The sequence below is a fragment of the Aphelocoma coerulescens genome, chromosome 3 (assembly GCF_041296385.1).
Source record: "Aphelocoma coerulescens isolate FSJ_1873_10779 chromosome 3, UR_Acoe_1.0, whole genome shotgun sequence".
Classification (NCBI taxonomy): Eukaryota; Metazoa; Chordata; class Aves; order Passeriformes; family Corvidae; genus Aphelocoma; species Aphelocoma coerulescens.
This window is the reverse complement of record NC_091016.1, coordinates 70,962,090-70,979,977: the sequence shown is the minus strand read 5'-3', so window position 1 is coordinate 70,979,977 and position 17,888 is coordinate 70,962,090. Positions and strand designations below refer to the sequence as shown.

Sequence of the window (17,888 nt, the reverse complement as noted above, 5' to 3'; positions counted from 1 at the left end):
CTCATTAGAACTGCATTGAGAAAATAATATTCATTAAGTGGTTAAAACATGAAAAGTGTAATAATAAGTTACTATTTTTTCTTTGCTTTAAAAAATAAAAAAGGCTCCATGAATTTCAATTCCACCCACTTTAATATTCTGTACATTCTTCCATCTCCAACTTAAAAACCCGTGGAAATAAATAGGCATGAGAAAATGTATAGTTAGCAGATTTTAAATATAAAGAAATCATCTCTTTAAAGACATCCTAAGAATCACAGCAAAACCAAAAGAAAACACAAAGAACTAGTTCAAAAACCTATGTGACCTACCAGTCCTAAAACTTTTTTTTCTAAAGACTTGTAAAAAACACCCTTTTTTATTGTTTGATAGGGAGGGGAGAAAAAAAAGATCAATCAGCACAGATAATTTTCTTACCTTTTTTTGACGATCAATATGACAACAAGGAGAAGTAGGATGAATACCAGAATTCCAGCACTTATTCCTGCTATTTTCACCACTCGATCTGTTTGTTTAGCTGGATCCGGAATCACCTCAGGTTCTTCTGTTGCTGCTGCTAAATGAATCAAAAATTGAAGTTACTTAAATGTGTAAGCATGACAGACAAGGAAATAATTTTTGGTGATAATTTTCAAATATGTGTGTGTCAATACAATTTGACTACAAACAGTAGTCAAAATATAGACACAGGCATCACGTGTTTAAACATCTACACATATGTACATAGACACACTATAAACTTAACAGAACCATAGAATAAGTGTAGTTGAAATGGACCTACAAGGATCATCAAGTCCAGCTCCTGGTCCTGCACAGCACCATCCCCAAAAGTCACACCATGTGCCTCAGAGCATTGTCCAAACAATTGAACTCTGTCAGGCTTGGTGCTGTGACCACTTCCCTGGGGAGCCTGTTCAGTGCCCAACCACTGTCTGGGTGAAGAATCTTTTACTAATACCCAACCTAAACCTCCCCTGACACAACTCCAGGCCATTCCCTCGGGTCCTGTCAGTGGGCACCCCAGAGAAGAGATCAGTGCCTGCCCCTCCTCTTCCCCTCACGAGGAAGTTGTAACTGCAATGAGGTCTCCCCTCAGTCTCCTCTTCTGCAGGCTGAAGAGACCAAGTGACCTCAGCCACTCCTCATGTGGCTTCCTCTCAAGGCCCTTCACCATCTTTGTTGCCCTCCTTGCAAAAGCAAGTATATGTGTATGTATACAGGTGAATAAATATATATGTGTATATACACCTCCACACATGCAGAAGTGTTTATGCACCTGGATTTCCAAGTAAGTTACAGCATTAAAAAGCAGAAGACAAAGGAGAGACAATCCATCAACTTACCACCATTACCTTATTTCATGTTATTTTTTCAGATATTAAATATGGAATATTTAACACTGAATAGAAAGAAAACATTAACACACAACTAGTAAAACACTTTTTTCCAAGCCACAATCTGAACCCTAAGCTGCAGTACTTCTCCATCCAGTTTCCGTCCACCTTTGGACATTAATTCACCTTACAGCATCTGGTCTGAGATCTGCATTCTACTGGGAATTTTGATTCTCTAAATAAGGTCATCCACAAAGTCAAGCCTAAAGTCAGCAGGAGTTTTATTTCTGTTTATAGGCCCTGGAAAAAAAACCCACAAACCAGTGTTCTACAGAGAGATGAAACCACTGTGTAACACAGCTGAGTTGGCTGAGGCTACAGGTTACAGCAGAGAGAAAAATAGGATATACATTAAAGTGCAGAGCCATTCAGTCTGCACCTCTTTGCATAACAGCCTGGTGTGCAATGGATCAGGGACGTGAGCTTTTCCAGCCTGGTAAAAATACGAAAAATATAAATAGGTTTCAGCCAGGGGTAAAATTCCATGAGATGTTTACTTGTAGAATAGAAAATGGTTTCCAGTTCTCTAGTTCCTGCTTTCTAAGGCTGTGGCCTTTCCTCCACTCACTGGCATGAAGGGGTACGTGTGCTTGCTCTCCCTCTGGCCCTTCTTCTCTCACTCTCCACCCAGTGTGCAGCAGATGCCATTTAACATCTCCCCTCACAGCAGCTTCACGTGGAATAGTTACAAACTGTTGGTATCGTCATGCCTATGTCATTACACAGAAAGTGTCCTTTAGTCTGAAACTAGGATGCTTCTCAACAGGTCACCAAAAGCAGCAGAATGAAAACCAAGGTGAAGTCATAAGAGAGAAAGGCTATTGCTCCCTTGAAAATCTACTCCTTTCAGAAAGCCAATGCAGTCATTATCAGGGATAATTGTATCTAACACTTTCTGGGTTTAACCATATTACACAGATCATTTCTATTCAGATTCCATGTGCAGGACCCATAGTACCTTTCGAGGGAAGGATAATGCTGTTGTTTAAAATTACTCTTTATTACTTGTTTCTGTAACCTTCATCTCAGCAGTATTTGAACCATGTACTAACAACTTACCCTCAGAAAAACCTTCTGAGTTAGGAACATGCTCTCTTCCAGACACCCATACAAGAGGTAGACAGACAGTGAGAGATCTGGCGGTGCTTTAATCGTAAAACTTAATCATCATCATAAGAATTCATCATTATAATCATCTCTCTCACCTACAGCTTGAACTCTATCTGCTCAGAAACACTAAATGCTTCCTCTTCTCTATGTAAATACATGCCTGCATGCACACTTGAATACATAACCTGTGAGGACTGAATACTATATCTTTTGTTTGTATTATGTGCATTGTTGAGGCGTCAAGGGGTAAAATTTGGGATCAGACAAGTGGTGTGTGCAGGTACAACACACATGAGCTAGAATTAATGTTGGATACACACATGATGCTGTCTAAAAAAGGAAATGAGGGGCATGACTTTTGAGGCAGAACTGGAAGATAAAGGTATTCAACATTCTCTGTGCTTAAAATGAATCAACTCCCAGTCCAGTATTAGCTGGGCTGGATGTGACAAATGTGAATGAACATTTGATAAGCAGTAGAGCCAAAAGGCCAATCAGTAGAGTCAAAAGACAAATCTAAGCTAAATATAAATGGCTTTATATGGCAATGGGGAAAAAAAAAAATCATGTTTGCTCTATGGAGTACTGAGAAACAGCAAGGACATGGGAAGGGTAAAGAGAGAGTGTGCAGGACTGGGATAGTTGTTGTGTCTGGAATTGTACAATATGAATGCAGCTGGGCAGCTCTGACCTAGCAAAAGGAAGAAATACTCAATCTGCAAAATAACTAAGGCAAGAGCAAAGAGATTTAGCTGTGTGGATGGAGATTTAAGGTGAAGTCTCTGAGAGATTTCAAAATACAATCACAGGGATTGGATGTGACCTGGAGATGCACTTCAAAACTTGAAGGCTCAAAAATACATGCAACAGTACAGGTTTTGAGCTGTGATTGGGACAGTGGTATTTTCAAAGGAGTATTAGTGATGAGAGAGTGAAGGGGAAAGAGTGACAGAACTGTTTCACATTTCCCTGGAGCAAGATAGGACCCTTATAACTTGATAGAGCAAGCTAAAATAGATGTGTTTCCCGGAGTCACGTTTAAAATTATTTCATGGCCACACACACAGTTGTTTCATTCATAAAGGTTACTTTAGAGAAACAACCATCCACATCTCAGAAAATCTGATGGAAAGGTTACTAAGGGTGTTTACTTATTTGGCTAACTTAGGCACAGGTGTTTTATTATATACTCGCCAGGAAATGATTGGTTTGGATCATCAGTAACTTCAAAATGAAGCTCTCTGTCAAGAGTTTCGAACAGCAGTGGAAAGCCAGGAGGATATCAACTGCTTTACCATTTGTTCTTGTTTCCTCACATTAAGGTTTTTGAAGTAAGGGACAGTAACTCATTCCATGAACTTTAAGGCTACTTACGAGATAAAGCTGGTGTTCACTAGAAAGGTACCACAGAGTCCTAAATTAGTTAAGAAAAATGTCATTGAATAGTCATACATTAACCAAGTGTTTAATCAGTGCATGATCCTCCTAAACCCAAAAAGGTAAAATCTACTGGCAAAACGATACCTGTCTCACCAATATCAGCAGAAAAATTGCTTTGGAGCTTAAACGAAGCCAGAATTATTATACATATATTTCCAGCAACAGATAATATATGCATTCTCCAGACTGCTACATTTGGGGACTATATGAAAGCAATCATAGACATAAATCACACTGTAATCTATGTGTATTGCATGCAATGATTATTTTGAGGAATCTCTTGAATGTAGCATAGAATAATTTAGTGAAACTTATGCATTTGAAAGCATTTCATATTACTTGTGTTTTAACTTTGATAGCTCAAAGTGTATTGTAATAACTATGTGCAAGCTTAACCAAACATAACCAAAGAGAAAAACAGAGAAACCTTGTGTTCATATGTTGAACCTACACATATAAGTGAGTGTCTCCTGGCTGCTGCTTGCACAAGGACTACAGCAGCAAGTAAACTTCTGCTTACTCTGAGAACTTGCTTTCTCTACCCTCTACAAGACAATCAGGATTTAGTTCCCTACAGAAGTGGCTCTTCTGTAGGCTGAACTGCTGGTTTTGTCAAGCAAGGTAACCCAAGTAACGAAGGCTTCATCAAGGACAATCTTGCCTAACCAACCAAGTGGTCTTCTATGATGGAGTGACTACATCAGAAGACAAGGGAAGAGTTACAGACATCATCTCTCTGGACTTCTGTAAGCCTTTGACATTGTCCATGACACGATCCTAACAGAACATGTCTAAATTGGAGAGACAATTATTTTGATACTTGGAGTTAACTACTGTATGTTTCTAAAAAGGGCAAAAATGCTCTAAAATTACTTATACTTATTTATAGATACTTAGTTATATATACTTAGTTATAAATACTTAGTTATAAAAGCACCTGCTTTGCTAATTTTTAATGTTCATTTTTAGTACTGTAGTCCTGCAATCCTCTTATATCTTGAACATCACACTCTATTAAAAGCTAATTTATTGATCTGAGAAAAGAATCTTGTGTGGTAACAATGTTGATCATATAAAAATGGACTCTCTATTGACTACTAATTACTTTGGCCAGCCTTACTCTGACAGACCATTAACTAAGTGTTAATTTTTATGATGTCTTTGCCTTCCATATCACAATGTTTTTTGCATTTTGATCCTAAAAAGAACTAATCCTACAGTTTTCAACACATGCAAACTCATCTTCCATAAAATTTGCAAGAAGAGTTTCTTATCTGAAATAGAGCATTAACTACATTTTCCCCCTGTACAAAAATAGCTGCCTACACTGAAGATTTATGAGCTAGATTGGGAGGAGAGCACTGGATTTTAGCAATTTATCTAGTTCTCCTGAACTAATGAACGGTAACAACAATCATATTCCACAGTCTCACTCAAAAAGTTCATAAAATAACTCGATCCAGTGATTCTGAGTCTGAACATAGCCAGTAATAATCATCATATAAGAAGTTGTTCTCCTTGTTTTCATAGATACTAAAGGAGAATATTCAATCAGTCAACTTCCATGAACAATACCATGAAGTTCAACTGTTAACAGCACTAAATTAGACTAGCATTGCTAACTCAGGGACAATAAAATTCTAACAGTTGGTGAGGTAGGGTCCATCTTTTCACAATTTCCTGATATACCTAATTACTCTAAATTTTTTAACTACATTTTTAATCAAACACCACAATATCCAATACCCACTTCTAAAATTGAGCACATGTATAATATTTACAGTTAAGTTTTGAAGTATACTGTGGCATAAGGAATCCAGTCATGGCACATATTTCTTTCCTGTCTTCTCCTTCCTTCTGTGGTTCAAAATTTACATACAGCCTTGCAAAATTCTCAGAGAATTTATGACACTCAGCACAAAATCTATTCACCTATACCTTCCCAAGAAGATGGTGTAGGAATCAAGATAATGATATTCTACTCACTCATCCAAACACAATTATTCAAGCAGAAAATTCTGGTAGGATTTGGCAGGACTGTTTGCATGGTACCACTAAGAGAACAGCCAGCCTTCTAAAAGACAGCTTTAAATCAGATGTTTTGACAACATTTTTATATGCAACCTTCTCACTATATGATTTGACTCTCTTAACATTCACAGCATTTTATGCTGGGTTTCCTTTGTGTGAGCAAGGAAAGAAACTTAGTTTTATGTATGATTAAAGCTGCTATTCTATTATACTGCATTTTCTTGGAATGTTAATTTCTGTTTATGGCAGATCTTTGAATTCTCACAAACAGGTGTTATTGCTGCATAGCTTGATATTCAAAACAGCTCTGCTCAAGATAATCTGTTCTGCACTTTTGTTATGTGGCATTTGGAAACTTTTAATTAAATTCAGGAATGATATCTGAATGAGTTCAACAAGGCAACATTATGATAACATCAAATATAACTGAAGGTAGCTCTGGAGATGTCAGTCTACCACCTGAGAAAAGGGCTTGTTGAGAAACTAAGTGACAGTCTATGACAAATATTTTCTTTAAGACTGGCCTGCCCTGTGTTTTAATCATCTGCCCAGAAAGATTGTTCTGCCTGCCTCAGTCTTGTTTTGTTACTGCTTTGCTACAGTGATAATCATTGTGCAATTAAGGAAATTTTTATAAGTCTGAAATTTAATTAATAAATTCAAGTTCAGTGAGAGAAGACCCCTTTTAGCTTTATTAAAAGTTTTTTAAAAAGTCTGAGATGATTCTATTTGCTGAAAACATTTTAATGTATATTTGCAGGGATTAGGAGACAGGATCTTTTTCTAGCAAACTACACACATGAATCGTGAGGTCTTAAAGATATCCTCACATGGGTCACTTTGGTACAGCACTACTGATTTTGCTTTCTCAAGTTGAAAGCTGAAGATATATTTAGTGGGAAAGGAATCTCCACAATTATCCCTTCCCTATAGCTCCTAAAGAATTCCTCTCTTGAAGTACAGCTTCTGGGAGATGAAAGCATGCCAGAAATTCACTGGGGTTTGGATCCATTTAAGCTTTGCTTCCAGGATTCTAAATTACAGATTTTTAGGGTAGCTTTATTAGAAAGAAAAATTGCATGTGATTGTGAACACAAAGTGTGATTCCCTGAGCTGTGCTCTGAAGTGTCAGGTTCATCCCTGTCACCATGGTAACCAGGTTCATGACTGTCCCAAGTAAGAGCATTTAACAGGCTCTGCCAGTGGAAAGGGGGATTCCAGGCACCACCAGCCTCTTCTCTGAACTTGTCCTGAAAGGGGAGGGTAGTGAGGTGATGCTTAGATTTAATCTGCTGTCTCACATTTGTGTTGCAACATAATGTGCCAAATTTATCCTCATGAGTGTCCCTCACGGGGGGAAAGGGGGAGGTGTCACCAGGTCCAGATGCTGAGCCTAACAGAAGGAGCCCTCAAGGCCCAAAATCTTTGTGATAAGTAAAGCCTTCATATGGACAAAACTAGATATGACTATGTTCTCTACATAAGAGGTCATTGCTGCAGAAATGGATACAGACACTATTTATGGGCCCCTTCTGATAGTTTACGTGCAAAACTGAAATAATACAGCTTCAGGCTAACCTCTATTTAGTCAGGTTTGTGGTGGTGTAAGGAGCTGTAGAAGTTAAGCACAGGGAGTCCCACAGTTGGCTGTGCATACAAATATGGTATCAAGTAAACAGGTGACCACTTGCTTACACATCCTGCTTCCAGAAAATGCAGAAAAATAGCCTGATATTATGCCACTGGATGCTTTTTAAATTACGAGCACATAGCTTATAAATATTTATATACATTTTAATTAATTAAACAATCTAGCACAGCATATCTTATACTACCCCACAATAATGATAATGCTACCTGGAATTCTGGTATAATACATACATTTATGTATAAAAGACCAGTTCCTGAGTAGTGCTGTTAAGCCCTCTCAAATGTTGATAAATGTTGCTTTGGTAAGTAATATTCAATAAAAAAAAAAATCAAACACTTCTCTACAATTCTTCAGGACCCTGAGATCACTTCACTGATGGTACTACTTTGGTAGGAAACTCTAAGGAAAACAGAATCATGTGAACCAAGTCTCTGCTGCTATAAGGACATGAAAAGAAAATTAATGAGGGCTCTGAGATCAGTAATGTCTGTGAATTTATGACCAATTAGAAAAGAGTTTACCTTAATAGATTCAGAAGTATCAAGTGAAGAAAGTGCTGAATCTGTTTGCCTCACTAGCTGAGAAACCTTGGACATGAGCAGATGAAGAGAGCCAGAGCAAGAACAATGCTGAGGAGACAGTGTTCCTGCAACACTCTGCCCTGCCGTCCCTGGGTCACATTGAAAGGGAAAATTAGTGCCATCAATGCATTTCTACAACTTTTGCCCCTAAGACATACTTCTGGAGCCCATGCACTTTGCAGGTACTTTACTATCTTTAAAACTATGGCAAGGATAGGATTTGGTTACAGGGAATTAGGATGTTCAGTGAATTTTATAATCCACAGGTTTTAAAGCTTTTGAATTGCAAGCTGCTATCCTCATGCAAGAAAACAGCTGTTTATGCAGAAATAACTAAGTTAGCTTTAAGGGAGCTGGCTCAGTGATGCAACTGTGCCCCCAGGACACAAAAAGCTCTGGGCAAATACAGATGGGAACTGTGACAAGGCATTTTATATAGGGGTGTAATTTGGAGTTACACTGTCAGTTTCTTAGTACAGTTGTCTTAAATGGGACAGGACACAAGATAAAAATGTGGGCTAAGGCTTCTGAAATGGCACCTCTCAAAGCAAAGAGCAAATGCCAAGGTCAGAGGAACGTGGCCTGTCTCCATCTTGCAGCAGCACTGCCCAAGAGAGGGGAGACTCCTCCTGGACACAGCCCATGATGGAGTCTAGGTGGTTAAGGTGCCTTTGGAACCTTCAGCTCCAAAACACTAAGAATAAATTATATTGTTGAGTTTTACATGTGGATAAATTTGAGTCTATTGGTTAGTCTATTTGACACCAGAAAATCCATGATGCAACTTTTTTTCTCCCGTCCCATTCTGGACAGCCTTACCTTCAAAACAAATGACAATAAATATTTGAAAGGAATCAGGATACCATATTTCAGGGGTCTGCTACAGTGTGTTTTTCAATCTTTGAAGTTCTCTTTCAGGTCATAATTTCAAAATTGGCACCAACAATGCAAAGGCTGGAGATTTAGCTGAAAAAATCCTAATCTGTGTGAGAACTCAGGTTTTAGAAATCTATACAATGTTCTAAAATATACGTTGTGGACAATATTAAGGGCTTGTTATAAAATATGAGATCTCATCCTGTAATAGCTGCATATTTGAAATGTTGGAAAAGTTCAGGGAAACACCTAATGTGACTTTTTTTTTTTTTTTGAAATCTGTTTAATGTTCTCTGTCTTGCCAAAAAAGAATTTCAAAATAAGGCTTTCTTGAGCCACTTGATGTACTTCTTTCAGTAGCCAATATGGAAGTAGAGATCTAAAAATTCAAACCAAATTTTTTCATGGCATGTGTATTAACAGATCTTGAAAAGGGTACCTAAAAAAATGGATGTATAAGTGCATAATATTCATGGTCATCAGGCTGAAACAATGAAATATAAACCACTATTTCTCTCTGATTTTCTGGAAAGGGGTATGGGCTAAGAATGATCCTCTGATCTACCTGATTTAAAAATTGCTTGTTGGATGGACTGTTACCGTTTCTTAAGATCATTGTGATCACTTCCCTTAAAAGCACAATGGACCTGTTGTTAGACCTGTTGCAGCATTATTTCCTGGGAACATATAAAAGCAGTCAGCCTCTTGCTAATGAGATAATTTGTTAAGTTAGTGTTTGGCCACATTATAAATCCATCAGCTTTCAAGTTTTACTCTAAACAAACTGCCTTCAAAAACATGTGGTTTTAAAGATAAAATCTCTCTTGATGTTTTAAAATTTCAACTGCACAAGACACCGCAGTGAGAAGTTACCTGGTGTTGACAATGAGTCCTATATGGCTTGTTAGCGCAGAATTAATTCTTAAAATTACTAAAAAAAGCAATGTTTGATAACAAATATACAAAATGTCTCATCTTTATGTGCCTTTCTACCAGATAGCATTTAAGAAGTTTAGCAGAGAAAGTACATTATAATGATCATTATCACTTCTCTAGGCACATGACATGGTGTATGGGAAAAAATATTACTCTCAAATGTCTGAAGTTCCATTTTGCTATATTTATGGAAAATAATATTCTGTGAATAACTTCTGCTAATTTAAGCAACTATAAAATCACAAGTGAGAATTTACTGGTAGTGCAGGAATTGCAGTTATTGCAGACCTGTGTAATTACACTGAAAGAAGTAAGGACAGCTTGACTCTCCTCCACCAGGAAAGTGCAAACTCTCATCACAAATGATAGCTCAAAATACAGAAATTCCCAAGATGAAAAATTTTCTTATACCAAATGTGGTGCTAATAACATTGCAGATGGAATCAAAAGACTGAGGCAATGAGGAAGAACAGAAATCATCTTTCCTTTGTCCTTTCCAAAAAACCAAACCCACACAAATTAAAGTTTATATAGTGCTAAATTTAGTAGCCTTTGATAGCAGTTATCAGTTGTTATATGCCATTCAGAATGGTGGAAGGTGAGAAAATACATAGAACCCTCCAAGAAAACAAGTGGTTAATTCTTCCTTTGGAGGTAGGTCCTAGTTTTTCCGAACATGCATAGATTAAATTTTATATATAGCATATATGTGTGGTTTATATATAATCTTTAATAACCCATCTGTTATTAGTATCCCAGATTATTACTGTTATGACTGATAGCCCTTGGTATTTTGTTTCTTGCAAAATTTGGTATGTTTTCAAATAGAGTGGAAGAGTAAATAGATATACTCTGAAAGAAGCAAAGATGCTTTCTTTCACAAGAGTTACATTCTTCCATTTAGAGAATTTTTTTGCATCTTCTTCAGTTCTATAATACCGTAATGACATGGTGTAGTGTTTGTAGGAGTCCACTGGGCTGGCTGGGAAACAACTGCACTGGAGTGCAACAGCCATGGCAGAGAACCTTTTTTTCCCATGTAAAGCCTTCCTATCGCAAGAGCATCCGCTCCCAGAAAGTTACATGGGTCAAAACTCTTGAAGTTCTCCTGAACTTTTTAGCACTACTGCTTAAGACACCTGTCTTAAGCAGCTGGATGTCTGGGAGCATGAGGGAAAGGCAAATATCCTCTTCCAAACCAGTGGGGGATATCACCCAGTTGCGCATCACAGCAGGCTGCAAGTACTATCTCAGCCATTACCCTAATTATGCAGTTGCTCCCAAATCTGCTTATCCAAATACATCTGAAAGGTCTTATGCCAGCACTTTAAGCTCGGCCACCTGATTTTGGACTGAAATATCAAAGCCATGGTGCTTATCTGTGCTAGTCTACCAGCTGTGATGTGAGGGCAGCAGCCTTTAGCTGGCTAAAAGCTTTGTCATATTCTGCTACACCACCATTTCCAACCCAAATACGTTACCTAAGCCTTAAACCCTGTGTAAGAAGTCATGAGCCTGTCTGTAGGCTTGTTTACCATTTGACATCTAGAAACACAGACATAATGACACTGCAACAACGTGCAGCTAATGCAATGACAACTGTATGAAAAACACATCAATAATCACAGCTCTGGGTTGATTGCCATTGATTATTGAGTTCAGATCAGGACCTGTAATGATATTAAAAGCCTTTCATACTGTGTCATTGCCTCTCTTTCTATATATGCCTACATTATTAATATGTCAAAGAAACTTTCAACCACGAAGAAGAGATGGCAGTCCTGCAGACTACAGGACAACACAGCTCTGCAAGAAAAAAGACTGTTAAGGGTTCACTTTCTGAACCTTTGACTCTACTTTTTCGCATTTTTTTCTCTTAATACTGAAGTTATATTCAAATCTTAAACTCTAATAATCTCCCTCATCTGAAAAAAATAAAGAGATTTTTTGTTATTTCCATTACTTGAGGAAATATTCACACAAGACTGTGAAGGGGAACCAGGTGTAATAGAGAACTTCTATGATTAAAGTTAGATGAACTTTTTGTATCTGTTATTATACTGGTTCATAAAAGGTAAAGATGAACCAGTTTTTAATTTCACAAAGCACACACTCTGGCAAAAGACAGTGAGGCTGTAGGAAAGGTAGTAATGGCTGTACAGTATGCAGAACTAAAAGGTATCAGTTTGAAAATGACTTTGGTGCCCCCTCAGTGCACGTTTTACATAGGTAGTAGAGCGTTTGGCTGGTTTTATCCAGAGGACGAAACGACCTGCTCTGTATTGGATATGCCTTGGGCTGCTGCTTTCTCAGCTAGCTTCTCCAGGAAAATACAGCTGTATCAAAGAAAAAAACCCCAACCATATATTTAACAAAATCTTCAAATTCACATAAAAGTCAAAGTAAATGAAGCCAACTATAACATGCAAATATTGTATTATGATTTATGTAACGGATTGTCGGCAAAGAAGATTACTGTTCTAGTATTTATATTTTAAATCTAGTTTTAGGGTTTTCAGTCAGTTGTGATCTGATTAAAATGTGACTGATTTGGAGGAGAAAATCACCTTAAACTGACGGAGTGCCAAGAACTCTTGCAGATGAGGTGGCAAAAATATCTATACTGAGGCCCTGAGTTATGTCTAACAATAACCAAAACCAAATTTACATCTTAAAATGACAACAAAGATTATATTAAACAAGAACTGACATTAAAACAATGTGCTCTAATGTTCAGAGACACAAGCTAAGACACACCTGTATATACCTCATTTACATTGTCCCTTTGGCAAATGTGAACTGCAATTTGAAACACCCAGGCCACTCCACGCTGTGAGTTCCCATTTATAAGCAGGTATTCCTGGCCATCCACGGCAAAAACAGCCTTTCATGTCTTCAAGGACGGGAAAAATGGATTTATTCACTGACTAACTTGATACGACTTTAATGAATGGTTCACTTCAACTTCTCATTCCTTAAAACCCAGGCAATGTTATCTATCAGCTTTCTTAGAGACAGCTGGCCAAAATTTTCAAACTTGGGCTGATGGATTCACCCTCATATATTCAGACAGCACCAACACAGGAGATGACTTTCAGATTGCTTGAACAGCTGTCATAAATCAGACGAATTGTCCTATTTCAACGAATGTCTGAAAAGAAATGTACACCTGGGAAATATATTAGCCAATCAATGGAATAGCTGATAGACCTTCTCTTGCCTGATTCTGGTGTAATGATAAGACTAGTAAGTACTACATGAAAACATAGTGCAATCCAATATGATCATGCCTGCTATTTACCAAATACTCAAAAAGTAAAATTAAATTCAAAACTGTTTGCATACTTCAAGCATTTAAGAAACAGAAAGTGGAGAATAATAGTGTATTTTTGAAGCAAATATTAAATAACTTGGGCCTACATTAAACTTCATAAGAAAACTATAAAAGCCTTTTTTTATCACTAGAACACAAGAAAAAATGCTGAAAAAGAAAAGTAAGAAATGTAAATGAAATCAGTGATTTGTGATTGTAAAATATCAATTTAAATTGGATGGGAATTTTATCCCTCACTACACGAATCTGAGAGATATATACCAATAAAAAGAGAAGCAAATCCAAATGTGGATCTCTGTGAGTGAAAGAGGTGGCCTATTTCTTTCCTTCTTTCCAAAGGCACAATCCCGACCTATTACAGACATTACTTTGCACAATCCAGAAAGTCCATGCCTTGTGCTAGTTAGCAATGGGAACTCCAGATGCAACTACATGTGCAGCCACCCAGAAAACTACCATTAGCTCTGCATAAATTGTCTGCCTTTTTGTGAGCTGGGCAGAACAAGAATGCAAATAGTGTTAGGAATCTGAAAGGCAGAAGCACTGGAAGGCACTATCAAACCTGCATGGAGTCATTTATAGATCAACCTCCTTGTGATATACACCTTGGGTCACTGCTAGTAAGCCTTCACCTTTAGTCGGAGCAAATACATCCCCCTTCCTATTTCTTACTGTGCAGATAGAAACAACCAAACAACATCACTGAAATGAGGGAAGTGATGTCACCTTCTACTTAACAGAAAATATCAACAAAGATCCTGTCATTTAACCTTCCCTTACCTTTGCCCCTGCTCCACAATCATACAATTCCTGTCTCAAAGTATTGCACTGCTTTTGCCCTTGATGTTTATTTTAAGGTTTTTAAGCCTGAGTACTTTCTTCCTAAGCATAAAGAAATTATTCATAAAAGTAACCTTCACTGACCAAATGAATCCAAATCAGGTTAAGTCTAAAGATAAGAAAAGCAATGACTAAATTTCATTGTCTATTTATTTTTCAAAAAACTTTTATTTGTATTGTGAACTAGTCTGGACAGGTTTTTAAACTAAAAAATGTTCAGTTTACTTCAAATATTTTAAATATTCTTTACTTTCAGTTAGTCTCTTGAGACCTGGCAAACTAAACATCTCCATATGCATTTGAGAGCAGGACTTCTACTGAAATCAAGGGGGTTACACCAGGATGGACAAAAAAGTAGTGGTTCAACCACTCTTAACAGAAACTACTGAAAGAAAAGTCTGATTTCAAGAGTCTTTTACTTCATGAAATGTTGTGAACAAAGATGCCAATTTAAGGACTATCAGTTTACATAAAAGCAATACTTACTCAAACATTTTTCAACAATTAGTTAGAGGTATTTGCTCTAAGCTTCCAGAAGAATCATATGCAAAAAATCTTATTTCAGACACTTACAGAAAAATGTATTTATGCCCACTAACAAAAAAATGCCTTATTAAGCATTCATAGACATTGCAGGTATTTATTAAATCAGTTTTGGCACCAGAAGATATTTTTAATAAAATATCAATTTCACTCTGTTTATTGAACACTTGCAAAGCCTCTTTCAAGAAACATGAAATCTTTTACTTAGTAACAATACACTAAATTTCATTCTCACTCAGCTCATTGACTTAACAATGTTCACTTAGTGAATGTGGATTCATAACAAGTTTCATTACATAGAACCATCTCACACTAATCTCGACTTCTGGCAAGGATAAAAAGTACCATTAATATTTAAGAACTTTTAATTACAAATGCTGACTGGAAACCCAGTGACAGCAACAGCCAAATTCAAACAAATTTTTCTGAAAAAGGCAAATAGTCCTCATCCCATAACTCCAGAGGAAATCACTTTCTATAACTGGTATGTACTTCCCCATTAAACCCAAATATCCTTCCCCCACAGCACTTCCACTATGCCTGTGCTGCTGCAGGTGGGTAACAACTCTAAGGAACTCTTGCTCAGAGTTTTGTAGAGACCTTTCTCACATTCTTGGCCCATCAAATACTCTAGTAACAGAATATGTCATCTTGGATTTCATTCCTGTCTTCAACATTGGATCACGGAAGATTACAGCCGAGATTTAGCTGAGTTAGTTTCAGCGCCAGGCTATCCCTCCCACTTCAAACAGGGCTCCTTGTGCACAAGGGTCTGTCCCAGCCACAATGAAATGAACAGAAATGGCTTGAGAATAATTTCTGAGGTTAAAAAAAGTCTTTTCGCCTTAGCTAATACATAAATATTTCAAGAGGGATGTGGGTAAAACAGTAAGAGAGTAGTAAAGAGAGACTTTACAGGGAAGCTGAACTCAAGGAATTCGGGGGAAATATAAGTGTAAAATAGTACATTCTGGGAATTATAAGTTTTCAAAGTCTCTGTTCTTAAATTCCAGCTTGTTTCAGGTATCTGACAGGGAAAAATAAGCAGTTAATTCCCTTGTGCCCATTGGTATCTTTTTTCCAAATTTAGAGCTAATGGCGACTTTCATTAATATGAAACTTCAGAACACCAAATTTGAATCATCACTATAAACCTACGTAGGGGAAGAAATTTTACGGAAATTTCCTCCATTCTCACTGGAAATATAGTATGCTGAAAAGCATGACCTTAAAGTCTAAGCATTGTTAAGGAATCTGTCTGTCTGAGGGTGGAATAAGGATAAGTCTGGTTGAGGTGGAGTAAACCTTCATCACTGCACTTGTTAGGGTGCTGTGTTTTCAGTTTGTGACCAAAACAGTGTTGATAACACTGTTTTAGCTATTGTTGAGCAGTGCTTGCACAGCATCGAGGCTTCCTCATTTCTCACACTGCCCTGCCAGCAAGAGGCTGGGAATGGGCAGTATGTTGGGAGGGGGCATGATCAGGACAGCTGGCCCCAAGGGGTATCCCATGTCATATGATGTCATGCTTAAATAAAACCCGGGAATTCTATTTTTCCAAAGCTTGGAGACTGTCTGGGCATTGGACTGGCTGTGGGAGGTAGTGAGTGACTGCCTTTGTATCCCTTTAAAAAAAAAAATAAAAATTAATCCTTTCTTCACTTATTAAACCATTCTTATCTCAGCTCACAGGTTTTCTTACTTTCCCTCCTCTGATTCTCTTCCCCATTTTGCTGGTGAGCAGAGCAGCTGAATGGGTGCTTAATTGCTGGTCAGGGTCAACTGTCCCACCCTCCAAAAAGTACACAGAAAGGAAAAAATAAAAGCAACAATGAAAATTGTTCAAAATCTTAGAAAAAAACAACTCACAGAAGAAAACCAAAAGCTACTAATACCATTGGCCATTTATATCCAGTTTGGTCGTCTAAAAACAAACAAGCTGCTTCTTCTTATACAATTAATAAGACATATTTATAATGCTTTATTCAGTTAGTTACTTTATTGTAATTTGCATGCCATCTCTCCTTCTAGTTGAACCTTTAAACGTCCTTTTAGGTGTTAACTTGAGACAGAGCACTCTTATTTAACAGCTGAAAGAGTGGAAACAGAAAATAAACAAGCCTGGGGGTAACAAGGATCTCGCACTTGAGCTATAAGAGTTTTCAGATAAAGGTAATGTTTGGCATAACTCTTACTTTCCAAAGTGTCTCTTTTTCCCTTCCTCACTCTGCTGCTTTTACAACAAGGTAAGATAAGGTCATATGGCGTTTAGCAACCTTAACAAAAAGCAGCCTATACTAACTGGCACTTTTTCACTTTTTTTTTTGCTATACCTATCCTCCCACCCCTTCATTTTTTTACACAGTATTTAAGGCAGCTAAAGATTAAATTATTTGAATGTCAAACTTGAAAGGTAAAGCACTCCAGTTTACCACTATTTTTTTATCTATAGCAAGAGAGGATGAATGAAAAGGGAATAAATGACACAGTAGTCCTTTCATACCCCCCTTCTTCTTTCAAGAGAATTCTTTTTTATTTCCCTCACTTTCAATTCAACCCATTCACAAAGGATTAGCATAACACATCTTTTTATGCTTGTAAGGGTTACAGCTGTAATCGCCTCACCTCATCACTTTACTTAGAAATCCTGTCTCCAGAGGAGTAATTCGATTACTCACGACAATCCAACTTTTGCCTAACCAAATAGGAATTCATTATAATGCTGTGCTGCTTCATCAGTTTACTATGAGTGGATGGGAAAAAATATAGCAAAATGAATAGCTGGTGTGAAAGGAAGAAAGCAACTGTCAGCTAACAAAAGGCTACCAACAAAAGCTAGGATGACAAGAAGAAATTCTAAGTCCCATGGGCAAGACAGCCTCCAAACTACTAATGACTTGTAGCTTTTAGAAGTCTTGGGTTTCAAATAGGTATGAAAAGTTTGTAAATTGATGAGAACACCTGATTGCTTCAATCTGACTAGTCTTCAGCAGGTACTGGGCAAGTGTGTGTAGAAACCTGAGGCAGAGCTTTTCCACATGCTGAAGAATCACCATCATCTTCTGTTGGTGGAAAATACATTCATGCTGGTCCTTATAAAGGCTTTTCTTGTCCTTTCCTTCTGAGATTCAAAAATGTACATGAAGTAATCT

General features: G+C 37.4%; 1 protein-coding gene across 5 annotated transcripts in view; it reads right to left on the bottom strand.

The window, feature by feature from the left end:
- PTPRK (protein tyrosine phosphatase receptor type K) overlaps positions 1-17,888 on the bottom strand; it is a 389,920-nt gene that overhangs the window by 36,876 nt on the left and 335,156 nt on the right. For 3 of the 5 annotated variants that reach the window (XM_069010807.1, XM_069010808.1, XM_069010805.1), the window contains exon 14: positions 418-556. In XM_069010807.1, coding sequence (XP_068866908.1) covers positions 418-556 — 139 coding nt within the window. The remainder of the gene's footprint in view (positions 1-417; positions 557-17,888) is intronic. The other 2 variants (XM_069010804.1, XM_069010806.1) reach the window with 1 other exon arrangement.